Source organism: Taudactylus pleione, unplaced genomic scaffold (genome assembly GCF_031769625.1).
Source record: "Taudactylus pleione unplaced genomic scaffold, aTauple2 ptg000327l, whole genome shotgun sequence".
In the NCBI taxonomy this organism is placed as follows: domain Eukaryota; kingdom Metazoa; phylum Chordata; class Amphibia; order Anura; family Myobatrachidae; genus Taudactylus; species Taudactylus pleione.
In genome coordinates this window covers 5,547,087-5,559,994 of record NW_028284728.1, presented here as the reverse complement: position 1 = coordinate 5,559,994, position 12,908 = coordinate 5,547,087, and the positions used below count along the sequence as shown (strand labels likewise).

Below are 12,908 nucleotides of genomic sequence, written 5' to 3'. Positions count from 1 at the left end.
AAGTGGGGTAAGCCACTGGGCGATGATTTCACTCAGTTTCTCTAAGAGGTTATCGGCGGTGTGCCTCTTACTGAAACCGGTGATACACAGCGTAGCCTGCCTAGGAACGAGCTGGCGTTTCTGAGCTGCTGCTACTGGTGACGCTGCTGTTGTTGCTGCGTAAGGTGATACATCTACCCAGTGGGCTGTCACATTCATATAGTCATTAGTCTGCCCTGTTCCACTTGTTCGTGGTTAAGTGGACATTGGGTACAACCGCATTTTTTAGGACACTGAGGACACTTTTTCTGACGTATCTGTACATTCTCGGTATCGCCTGCCTAGTGATGTGGAAACTAGATGGGATTTGGTACCGGGGACACACTACCTCCATCAATTGTCTAAATCCCACTGCACTAATAGCGGATACTAAATTAAAAATTGTGTTTAATACTACACTATGGGAGCATTGTCCATTTCTTTTCATATGGCTGAGCATTAAGTCTATCTAAATCAGAATATTGAGAATGATCAGAGGGAATTCATCTGATAAGATCTGCTTCTACATGCTCATTACATGCTCATTATTTTGAGCCATACGGTACGCATATATATATATATATATATATACATACATGTGTGGTAATACTAATTTTATTTAAATACTACACTATTAGGCGCTATTCTCCACCTTTTGTATTTCATACATATATATGTATATATATATATATATATATATATATATATATATATATATATAAAAATATATATATTAGAGATGAGCGGGTTCGGTTCTCAGAGAACCGAACCCACCCGAATTTGGGGAATCCGGGGCGATCCTGTCGAGTCGCGAGGTTTCGTTTACACCTGGCTTAACGCTGATTGGCTGAGAGAGCCATCTGTCACGGCTCTCAGCCAATCAGCGTTAAGCCCATTGAAAACTGTACAAAAAAAGAAAAGAAGATGGCGCCCGCTATCCCCTGCTGCCTGGCACCGAAGGCACCCCCTGCTGCCGACACCGCTGGCACCCCCACTAGCAGCATCCCTCGATGCCGACACCACAGTTGCCGACACTCCAGCACTGCTGCCCAACGTACTGAGGACACCGTCAGCGACCCCCACACTGCTGACACTCCCACACTGAGGACACCACCAGCACCTCTGCACTGCCGACACAGCCAGCAAACCTGCACTAAAGACACTGCTGGTACCCCCGCACTGCCGACACAGCCGGCAAACCTGCACTAAAGACACCGCTGGCACCCCTGCACTGCCGACACAGCCAGCAAACCTGCACCAAAGACACCGCTGGTACCCCCGCACTGCCGACGCAGCCAGCAAACCTGCACTAAAGACACCGCTGGTACCCCCGCACTGCCAACGCAGCCAGCAAACCTGAACTAAAGACACCGCTGGCACCCCCGCACTGCCGACACAGCCAGAAAACCTGCATTAAAGACACCGCTGGTACCCTACGCACTGCTGACACAGCCAGAAAACCTGCACTAAAGACACCACTGGTACCCCTGCACTGCCGACACAGCCAGCAAATCTGCATCAAAGACACCGCTGGTACCCCCGCACTGCCAAAATCACTGGTACCCTGCACCCTGGCCTATTTTAGTTCCTACAGTATAATTAACCTCAATAACATTTATTTCCAGTAATTTCCAAACAATTTTGACCACCTCACAATATTATTTGCTTCATCTAGTTAAGGCCAAAAGGTTGCATCCAGCTAGCTGGCTGACTAAGCTAAGTGACACAGTGGGCAGCACTAACATATGGCAGTTCAGTTTCTAATTTCCATCACGGATACAGTGTGTTATACAGTGTGGGTTGGATACACCAACAGTGCACATACTGTGACAGCAGTGTCGGCAGAGCGGGGCTGCTGACAGTGTCCTCAGTACATGGAATTGCAGTGCTGGCAGTGTCCTCAGTACATGGAATTGCAGTGCTGGCAGTGTCCTCAGTACATGGAATGGCAGTGTCCTCAGTGAAGAGTAACGTCGATGTCAGCAGTGCAGGGGTGCCAGCGGTGTACTCAGAGCAGGTTTGCTGACTGTGTCGGCAGTGCAGGGGTGTTCTCCATGCAGGGTGCCGGCAATGTTGGCAGTGCGGGGGTGCCGGCGGTGTCCTCAGTGCAGGTTTGCTGACTGTGTCGGCAGTGCAAGGGTGTTCTCAATGCAAGGTGTCGGCAGAGTGGGGGTGCCAGCGGTGTCCTCAGTGCATGTGTGCTGACAGTGTCGGCAGTGCAGGGTGGTGTCCTCAGTGTGGGAGTGTCGGCAGTGTGGGGGTCGCTAACGGTGTCCTCAGTACATGGGCCAGCATTGCAAGGGTGCCGGCAGTGTCGGCAGCGGTGGTGTTGGCAGCGAGGGATGGCGGGCGCTATCTTTTTTTGCTTCCTGTGTGCATAATAAATGGGCTTAACGCTGATTGGCTGAGAGCCGTGACAGACGGGTCTGTCAGCCAATCAGTGTTAAGCCCGTTCAATACAAAACCTCCCGACACGGCAGCGGCATCGCAAGGTTTTGCCTCGGGTGAAGGATACGGGGCTGGCAGGGAGATCTGAGCTTGGCTCAGATCGCCCCGGATCCCCGAAATTTGGATTAGTTTGGTTCTCTGAGAACCGAACTCGCTCATCCCTAATAAATTCATACAGCATTTAAAAGGTACTGCAAACTCCATGCGTGAGCCATAGTAAATGATGTTCAGAGACTTAGATTATATGCTACAAAATAAAATTCCATAATTCCTTAGTATGTAGCAAAATGCATGTTCTAAAATTCAGTTATGAAATGAAACGAAAATAACATTTAAATATTTTTATTATTGACCTTGCAGATGGCCCAAGAAGAATGGTGTCCAAATCTGCATCTAACAATAAACCAAACAGGACAATGCTTTTATTCTTCTTTGGTGTTTTAGGTGTAGAACCATGAGAGATCTTGGCTTGTAAACTGTGGGCTAAATCCTTTTCTAATTCCGGACCTGACCTGTAGAGAGCGAATGCTATGTAAAAATTGTGTGTTTTAATTAATTGAAAATTTACAGTAATTAATTTTGATTTAAATTTTTCTTAGTTGCCTCCGCCGTGTTTTAATATACGCTCGTATGTAAAATTTCACGATCTTGGCTTGTAAACTGTGGACTTGTATAGAAAGACAGACAGAAGGACAAATTTTCACTTTTATATAGTATATATATATATATATATATATATATATATATATATATAGATAGATAGGGTTTTTTTAAACAAAAAACCTCAGACGTTCGTGTCTACCTAAAGATCTATGCTGTCTCATTTGATATAGTCAGAACTTAGTAAATAAGTAAAGTGCTAGTTTATTGGCGGAGAAGTCCATGCATTTTGGACTATACTGTCTTCATAGTTTTCATTGAACCTGCATCCATAACATTGCACTTAGAAAAAATTGCATTCAGGTAGTGGCCACTAATGTGCAAGATTTATTACATGGAGACGTCTGTCATGATTGTGCTATTTCTGCCTACTTAGGAAAGAACCTGCCCAGCACTGGGCCCAGTGTGACACGTGTCTGAAATGGAGAAAACTTTTTGATGAAACGGTGGTTCCAGAGGACTGGTCCTGTCATATGAACCCTGACCCCAACTTCCGGTATATATCACCATTCTGATCTTACAGTGTCTATCATTCTACTCTGTATCAGATGTTGTACTGAGCTTTATGTGCTTTACTTGAAACAGAGACTGCAGTGTACCGGGGGAACCAGAGGATGATGGTGATTATGATGAGGATGGTGGTGATGATGATGATGATGCTGATTCAATAAATGAGAGAACACCCAGGTAACTGTAAGTTAGGTTTCCTGGAGGGTGTTTATAGCAGAGCGAGTTAGTGTATCTGCTTCCTTCAGTCATTGTCAGTATAAAATGTCCCTGTCCACTATACGCTAGAAACAGCCATTTGTTAACTAATAAACAACCTGGGTAATTAAGAATAAACTTCAAATGGGGACTGTATAAATCAAAATTTTCATTAACTACAAATATGACTTGGAACAAACATTTATGCATGTACAGTACAGTGTTACATGGAGATATTGTTTTGAATGTAAAATTTTCTACTGATTTAAGAGGATAGAAATCATTTAGGATCTTTGATCCGGATGTTCATGTCAATATTTTGGAACTAGCCGTCTTGCTCATTTTATGACCTCTTGAAATTAAGTGAAAGAACAATATTTGCCATCAATGAATATAAACGGCCCCTGTCCCAGTTCACTTTCTTTATTTTGAACATTCTGCCTTTTAGTGCCGTATTCAATTTGGCTGCGAAAAGGCGGAATCGGTGATAAATTATTGCCGATGACGTCATTTTCGCATGTTTGAATTATCCCCGTATGAAATTTCAAAGACTTTTGGCCGGTGCGAAATGTCTTAGAAAAAAGTTTTCATCATGTTTTACATGGCGGAAAAAAAGTGCAGAACTGGGGTTTAGGGGTGCAAGCTTAAAAAAATAGCCTGCACCCCTGGGTATACCCCCTAAAAATGAACAGTGCCAAAAAAGTAAAAAAAAAAAAATAGGGACACCCCAAAAAAACTATTTTAATTTTGGGGTTTTAAAAAAAAGATTTTTCGGAAACAAGTTTTTAAATAACGAAAATTACCGTATATACTCGAGTATAAGCCGAGTTTTGCAGCACAAAAAATGTGCTGAAAAAGTACCCCCTCGGCTTATACTCGAGTGAAGTGTAGCGCTGACCGGACGGAGTTCGGTCAGCGCTACACACTGCCAAACACACAGCCGCCGGAGCCGGCAGCTGCGTGTTTGGTGTAATCAGCAGCCGCTGAGAGTCTGTCAGACTCTCAGCGGCTGCTGCTGCTCCCACTGCGGGAGCCATCTTCCGGCTCCCGCAGTGGGTGATGGGAGACACGTCGTCATGACGACGTCTCTCCCATGCAAAGCGGCCGGAGGAGCGGACAGCGGCGGGACCAGGAGCGGGAGTTTAAGGTAAGTGTTTATTTTTTTTTTATTCTTTTCACGTCTCTCTCTACTAGGGGGGGGGGACTACAGGGGGCACTACCAGGGGGCGATGACTACAGGGGGCACTACCAGGGGGCGATTACTACAGGGGGCACTACCAAGGGGCATTATCAGGGAGCGATTACTACAGGGGGCACTAAAAGGGGGGATTACCACTGGGGGAACTACAAGGGGGGGATTACTACAGGGGGTACTACCAGGCGGAGATTACTACAGGGGGCACTAAAAGGGGGGATTACTACAGGGGGCACTAAAAGGGGGAATTACCAGGGGAGGATTACTACAGGGGGTACTACCAGCTGCTGCCATTTCCCACACTAGGCTTATACTCGAGTCAGTAAGTTTTCCCAGTTTTTTTGGGTAAAAGTAGGTACCTCGGCTTATATTCGGGTCGACTTATACTTGAGTATATACGGTAATTCAGTGGGGGTTCCGAAGTATGCGGCAGGTGTTTAAAAGAATGCGGGTGGTAGCGGAAGGTGCATTTTTGAAGGATTTTCAAAATGCACTTTAGGTACTTAAAAATATGCTTGCACCCATTTTCATGTACCCCAAATTTGATGGGCATAGTTTTTTTTTGTGCACAAAATAACTAAATGCTATTCTTCATCACTTCTTCAAAGTCGGGAAAAATCACCTGCCGCGGCTATTTAAAAACCCTAATTACCTTCTGCAGGGAAAGACGGGGGTACCCACAGTGATCCCCCATGTTAGAACATCATTAGCGGGGTCCTAGGATGAAATCCCGAAAATTCCATATTTTTCCCGATACTTACTTTTCCGCCAGGTCCCGTTTTCGCTGCTTTCTAATTGAATGCGGGGATAAAGCGGGCGCGCACCCGATACTTTATCCCTGCAAAACCTCCGATGTGGACGGACTTTTCGCTCCAAATTGAATACCCCCCTTAATAAAAATTAAATCCTGGTGATGCAAACTGGAATTTTGACTATTCATTTTAAATCTTGTTATATAAAATCTAAAACAAATAAATTAATGTCATTTTAATATACTGTATATATTTTTCTTACAGGGAATCTAAACGACAGGTATATATATTCTATTTCTTCTACATTAAATAATCTGACACTTCTGTTTTAATATGAGAATATTTGGCATTATAATATTTCTTCTCTCAAATGGTTATGTTGGTAAAGGCCTCTCTTAAAGGCACAAGACAAGAAAATGTCACTGCAACGCCTGAAACCACTGCCCAGCCTAGCACCCAACCTGGCACCCATCAGGACAGGTAAAGATATTATAGACTTTAGTGGCTCAGTAAGAAATAACCCACTTTGTATTATCTCCTCAGTAAATAAAAGGAAGAGAGGTGTCTATACAGTTGTTTGGTTTGGCCTATTCTGCTGTATAACAGTCATATCTCATTTTACTTCAAGAGGAGGCCTTGGTGTTAAAGTAATCTTGTAACATTAAACAAAAAATGTGTGTGTGTGTATATATATATATATATATATATATATATATATATATATATATATATATATATATTAGGGATGTGCGCCGGACCATTTTTGCCGGATTTGGATTTGGTTCTAATTCGTCGGCCCAGGGAGTCACAGTGCACAATCTTATTCACATTACACCGCACATAGGACCTTATTCACATTACACCCTAAAGTAGTGTCTCTTATTTATGTTACGACACACAGTAGTGCTCCTTTTACACAATCCCCACAGTAGTGCCCCTTTTACACAATGCCCACAGTAGCGGTGTCCCTTACACAATGCCCCCAGCAGTGGTGCCCCCTATGCAGTCCCCTTAGTAGTAGGGTCCCCTATGCAGTGCCCCCAGTAGAATGCCCCCCAGTAGTATGCCCCCTATTAGCAGGCCCCCCCAGTAGTATGCCCCCCATTAGCATGCCACCCAGTAGTATGCCCCCCATTAGCAGGCCCCCCCAGTAGTATGCCCCCCATTAGCAGCCCCCCCAGTAGTATGGCCCCCTCAGTAGTATGGCCACCCCAGTAGTAGGCCCCCCCAATAGCAGGCCCCCCCAGTAGTAGGCTGCCCCAGTAGTAGCCCCCCTGTAGTATGGCCCCCCTGTAGTATGGCCCCCCCAGTAGTAGTAAGCCCCCCCAGTAGTATGCCCCCCCAGTAGTAGTAAGCCGCCCCCAGTAGTATGGCCCCCCCAGTAGCAGGCCCCTCAGCAGTATGGCCCCCCCAGTAGCAGACCCCTCCCAGTAGTATTCCCCCCCCAGTAGCAGGCCCCTCAGTAGTATGGATGCCCAGTAGCAGACCCAGTAGCAGACCCCCCCCCAGTAGCAGACCCCCCCCAGTAGTATAGCCCCCCCAGTTGCAGGCCCCTCAGTAGTATGGACCCCCAGTAGCAGACCCCCCCAGTAGCAGACCCCCCCAGTTGTATAGCCCCCCCAGTAGCAGGCCCCCCCAGTAGTGCCCCCGACCCTTGCACAAGTAAAAAAAAAAAAACTTACCTGTATCCCCACTCCCGCGCCGTCCGCTCTGCTGTCACACGCTGAGGAGGGAGCCGAGCGTCTGTCTGTTAAAGGGTGGTGTAACCCCCAAAGTGCGCTCCACCAAAAATAACACAGTCCAGCCAGCCCCTATGGACTTTGGAGGAGTGGACACAGCCCCTATGGACAACAGCAGCACAACACACCCAGCCCCTATGGACTTTGGATGAGTGGACACAGCCCCTATGGACAACAGCAGCACAGCACAACACAGCCAGCCCCTATGGACTTTGGAGGAGTGGACACAGCCCCTATGGACAACAGCAGCACAGCACAGCACAACACTACACTGCGCTACACTACACAGCCCAGCCAGCCCTAACTCCCACCCTCCCTCTTCACTGTCCACAGCCGAGTGAGAAAATGGCGCCGATGCGGGTACCTTATATAGAATCCAAAACCCGCGAGACCCGGAAAGCGGGATGTTGACATTTTGCCTCGATTTCAGATCCGAGTCAGGCGGAAATAGTCGTGCCGGCCTCGGATCGGGGGGGTTCGGATTTCAGAAATCCGAACCAGCTCACCCCTAATATATATATATATATATATATATATATATATATATATATATATATATATATATATATATATATATATATATATATTCCATAATAGGTCGCACTCATATCAACGTTTCAGTCCTATCAGGACCATCCTCAGGAGGCACAGCATTGCATCAGCATTATCTGCATACAGCATCCATAGGGACCCAGCAGTGAACTATACCCTGTCTTCCAGGCCCCTTATATAGCACAAGCAATCGGATACAATGGCGCAAAATACGGCAATCAATGTCCAACCTGGAAAGCACAAATTGTCTCTTTCAGTCGGACATACAGACTAACAATCTCTATCCAGTAGAATAAACTCAGTCTTTAGAGACAGATTGGACATACTATTAGCCCAGTTAAATATACATACCAAGCTCCGGTCCCTACAGGCCTAATTCAACAGCTCCTAAACTATCAAAACAACATGCGCCACTACCAGAAGTGACATGACATGACTCCCAGCTAGCCGGAACACACTCGTCACCACTGGTCCGGGCGCTCACAAGAGGGTGTCATATCACAGGTGCCCAAGACAGTATATCGTGGGTTAATCTCAAAGCAACAGGGTAACACTTCCGTGTTAATGGAACTCAAGTGAGCATTGCTTGGTAACCATGTAAAAGTATCGGGCACTGTGTATAAATATTGCACAAACTGGACTAATACACCATGGGCCTGATTCAGATGTTTTTTTTTGGAGCGGCCTCCTGGCCGCTCTTATAACTGTGGGTGACCACCCACAGCTATAGCGAGCGGCCAGGTTGATGGTCACAATGGTCAAGACCATTGCGACCATCGGTCTTGCGACAAGACCCTTGTGGTAGGGTCTTGTGGCCGCAAGCCCCAGAGAGCTTCTGGCTCTAATAGAGCTGGAAGCTCTCCCACTGACATCACTGGTGATGTCAGTGGGGCCGCCCACAAACGGCAGGCGTTCGCTTGGGAACGCCTCCGTTTGTGAAGCCACCCCCCGGCCACGCCTACCAAACGGGGCGAGCTGCCAATCACCATCGACAGCTCGCCCCCTTTTGGTGTGAGACCCGGAGCGAGCCGGGTCTCGCGCATGAGCATGATGGAGCCGGCTCCGTCGTGCGCATGCCCAGTGGGCAAACATCGACCCGGTTGCGAGTGCTCAGCGCTTGCGACCGGGTCTGAATCAGGCCCAATGTGAGATATCTCTCTCCACTGATCATCTTGGTGAAACCATGCTGCACTGCAGGTGGGGCAGATTTAAAATGTGCAGAGAGATTTAGATTTGGGAGGGAGGTGTCCAAACTGACATCTAAGTTGTAGAGTAATAATAAAGCTGTGCAGTATTTGTGGGCTACATGCAAAAGCAGCCAGTATTTACCCCACATGTAAAAAATTTTTATGTATTTACACACCTTGCATTGCAATATGATTTGTTCAGGTTCACAGTTAAGTGCTATAGGCTATAAGAGGTCTGGAAGGTGGGGACTATACACAGAATATCATAATATCTAATATATGAAAAACAAAACACATTAATAATAATAATCATACTCATAATAATGATAATGTTAATGAAAAAAACAAAATACAGTAAAACTAAAATAAAAAAATATTAATACTGAACCAAAACACCAAAGCAAACTAAATATGAGAGTGTATTGATCCAAAAAAAAAAAAAAAAAAATATATATATATATATATATATATATATATATATATATATATATATATATATGAAAAAATACATTAATGGAAATCCATGTACAACAGCACAGGTGAAGGTCATTGAAAAAAAATATATACAACGGGTTACATTAATTTAAACCATGGGAAGTCACAGTCCCAAGACGAAAAATCCATCTTGCTTCCAGTTTCCGTAGAATCAGAGCCTGATCACCTCCACGTATAGGCTGAGGAACCCAGCCTATATATATTGTGATGTCTTGGGGTTAATTAGCTCGGCACAGGGGGGATGGGTACAGTGTTTAGGTGCTTAATGAGGGTCCACACACAGCTTTTAGGTGAAAATAAACAAGGTGATGCTTTACTGCCAGCATATGAAATCAGGAAACAGAAAATAACAAACAAACCTAGCCCCTGTTTGGGGCGACTAACTGACTTCTTCAACCCTCTCTATAAGGGAGCAGCTAGTCTGCCAACACAGTCTCTGAGATTGTGGTCCTTCCTGTCACACGCAGGACTGGACCTGGCCTCCTGGCCTGGTATAGCTTCCTCAGCATTACATACACAGTCTTTGGGCCTTCCCTGTATCCTCCAGGCATACAGAGGCCCTGGCTTCCTCAGCCTGCAGCTTCCCTGCTCCACTGTCAGTCTGAGAGTTTTGTGGTCCCCCTTTGCCTCCTGCAAGGTTCGGACCCAGGCCTTCTGGCCTCCCAATGGCTCGCTCAGCTTCACTGGGCTCTCTGACTGGTCTGCCTCATCAGCCCACACCTCAGCTCTATCCACAAGGCAGCACCTACACAACTTCCCAGACTCCTTTTCTTCTCTGTGTGGGCGGATCTTTCCTGCCCCACACAGAATCTGCTGCTCACCAGTGCCACCTCTGGTGATACTGCCACATATACTGCCATATATTACACTAGGGGTGTGCACCGGCCACTTTTCGTGTTTTGGATCTGGATCTTTCTTTGTGTTTTGGATCTGGATTGGTTTTGCCAAAACCACCCTTCCGTGTTTTGGATCTGTATTTTTTTTAAAAATGCATAAAAACAGCTAAAATCACAGAATTTGTGGGTGTTTCTGCTCCTATGCTATTATTAACCTCAATAACATTAATTTCTACTAATTTCCAGTCTATTCTGAACACCTCACAATATTGTTTTTAGTCCAAAAGGTTGCACCGAGGTAGCTGGATGACTATGCTAAGCGACACAAGTGGGCAGCACAAACACGTGGTCCATCTAGGAGTGACACTGCAGTGGCAGACAGGATGGCACTTTGAAAAACTAGACCCCAAACAGTACATAATGCAAAGAAAAAAAAGAGGTGCAAGATGGAATTGTCCTTGGGCCCTCCGACCCACCCTTATGTTGTATAAACAGGACATGCACACTTTAACAAACCAATCATTTCAGCGCCAGGGTCTGCCACACGACTGTGGCTGAAATGATTGGTTCGTTTGGGCCCCCACAAAACAAGCTGGCAATTAATCTGTCCCTACACAAACTGGCTCTACGGAGGATAGATGTCGTCCTCATCCACCGATTCCTCACCCTCTTCATTGTTGTGTACATTCTCATCCTAACAGGGTATTAATTCGTCCCCACTGGAATCCACCACCACAGGTGCCTCTGTATGTTCTGGAGGCTGGTCTCCCTGGAAGAATTGATAATTAATTTTTAATGAACATCATCTTCTCCACATTTTGTGGAAGCAACCTCCTACGCCTTTCGCTGACAAGGTTCCCGGCTGCACTAAACACTCTTTCGGAGTACACACTGGAGGGGGGCAACTTAGGTAAAATAGAGCCAGTTTGTACAGGGGCCTCCAAATTACCTCTTTTTCCTGCCAGTACAGGTACGGACTATCTGACATGCCTACTTGAATGTTGTAACCGATGTAATCCTCCACCATTCTGTCAATGGTGACATTATCATATGCAGTGACAGTAGACATGTCAGAAATTGTTACAAGAAACAAAAAAGTAAACCCCCAGCACTTGAAAAAGATTTGAAAAACTACATGGTGGTAGATATTTCAGAGATCTCAGTTGCATATATTTGCAAAGATATGGCTAAGCCTCCGGGCCGCGTCAAGGCGTCTCTGATACCGGAGGTCCCTTTCACTTGGTCAGAGTCCGGGGTGCAGAACCCCCAAAAAGCCAACAAAGGCCAGCCACCCCAGTGAGAGACTAAAGTGTTAGTATGGGTTAATAAGAATAAAGCAAAAACTTTGTGTTAATGGGTGATACATGGGTGAAAGGTGTAATTAAAATGCTAAGAAAAAATTTAAATAAATAAATATATATATACACAATGAAAGAAAGAAAATAAAAATTAAATAAACATTTGAATGTGTTAAAGTGCTAAATAAAGTGTGTAACCCCAGAGCAGCCCAGCCACACCAACTCCAAGGGGCACCGCACCCCAAACTCATCCCCAAAACTGATAACTTTATCCAATTTGGGTCATATAATTGCCCAATATAAGGCCACATGATAATGGCACATACAAATATACCTGAATTGAGAACCAGCTTACCTTGGAGTCGCCCCTAAGTCCTCCTAATGGCACTACAAGAACCAGCATGCCCTCCAAATGCTGGTCCCATCTATGCCTCTCAATACAGCAATACATGTTGGTAGCTGCTCAATCACTTCAGCAATATCACATATTTTATCTTTGCAAATGTATGCAACTTGTCACAAACCATGCTAGAGACCTCCGTCTCAGACCCCTGCATCTTCCCATGCGATTATGTCATCGCGGCCTGTTGAGCCGCTGGCCGCTTCATCCAGTGGTTTCCAGAGTGGGGCCTATGCCTGAAGGTGGTTTACTGCATCCCCGCTGTTGCCTGAATGTCCCTGCCACACTTCCATGCGCACACAGCGCTTCTGCATGCAAGTCCTCCGGATCATGGGCGCGACCATCTTGAATCCCAAGTTCTTTCCATGTATCACTGTTGAAACCCTTGATATTGAATACATTTCAATGAGGTCTTCCTAGAAGACCTAGTATCCACACTCAACGTGGACAAGAATTAAAAATACAGAGGATCTTGGATTCCCGCTGCCACTACGGACGACTCCAATACCTCATTGACTGGAAGGGCTATGGCCCAGAAGTGAGAACTTGGATTTTTGCCACTGATGTCCATGCTCCTAATCTTCTGAAAACCTTCCATTCCAAGTTTCTTCATAAGCCTAGGA

General features: G+C 45.7%; 1 protein-coding gene across 3 annotated transcripts in view; it reads left to right on the top strand.

The window, feature by feature from the left end:
- The window catches only part of LOC148509421 (MORC family CW-type zinc finger protein 3-like), a 266,886-nt gene that overhangs the window by 177,631 nt on the left and 76,347 nt on the right, over window positions 1-12,908 (top strand). For all 3 annotated transcript variants that reach the window (XM_088443164.1, XM_088443165.1, XM_088443163.1), the window contains exons 11-14: window positions 3,503-3,622; window positions 3,712-3,813; window positions 6,043-6,058; window positions 6,167-6,258. In XM_088443164.1, the coding sequence (XP_088299290.1) occupies window positions 3,503-3,622; window positions 3,712-3,813; window positions 6,043-6,058; window positions 6,167-6,258 (330 nt within the window). The remainder of the gene's footprint in view (window positions 1-3,502; window positions 3,623-3,711; window positions 3,814-6,042; window positions 6,059-6,166; window positions 6,259-12,908) is intronic.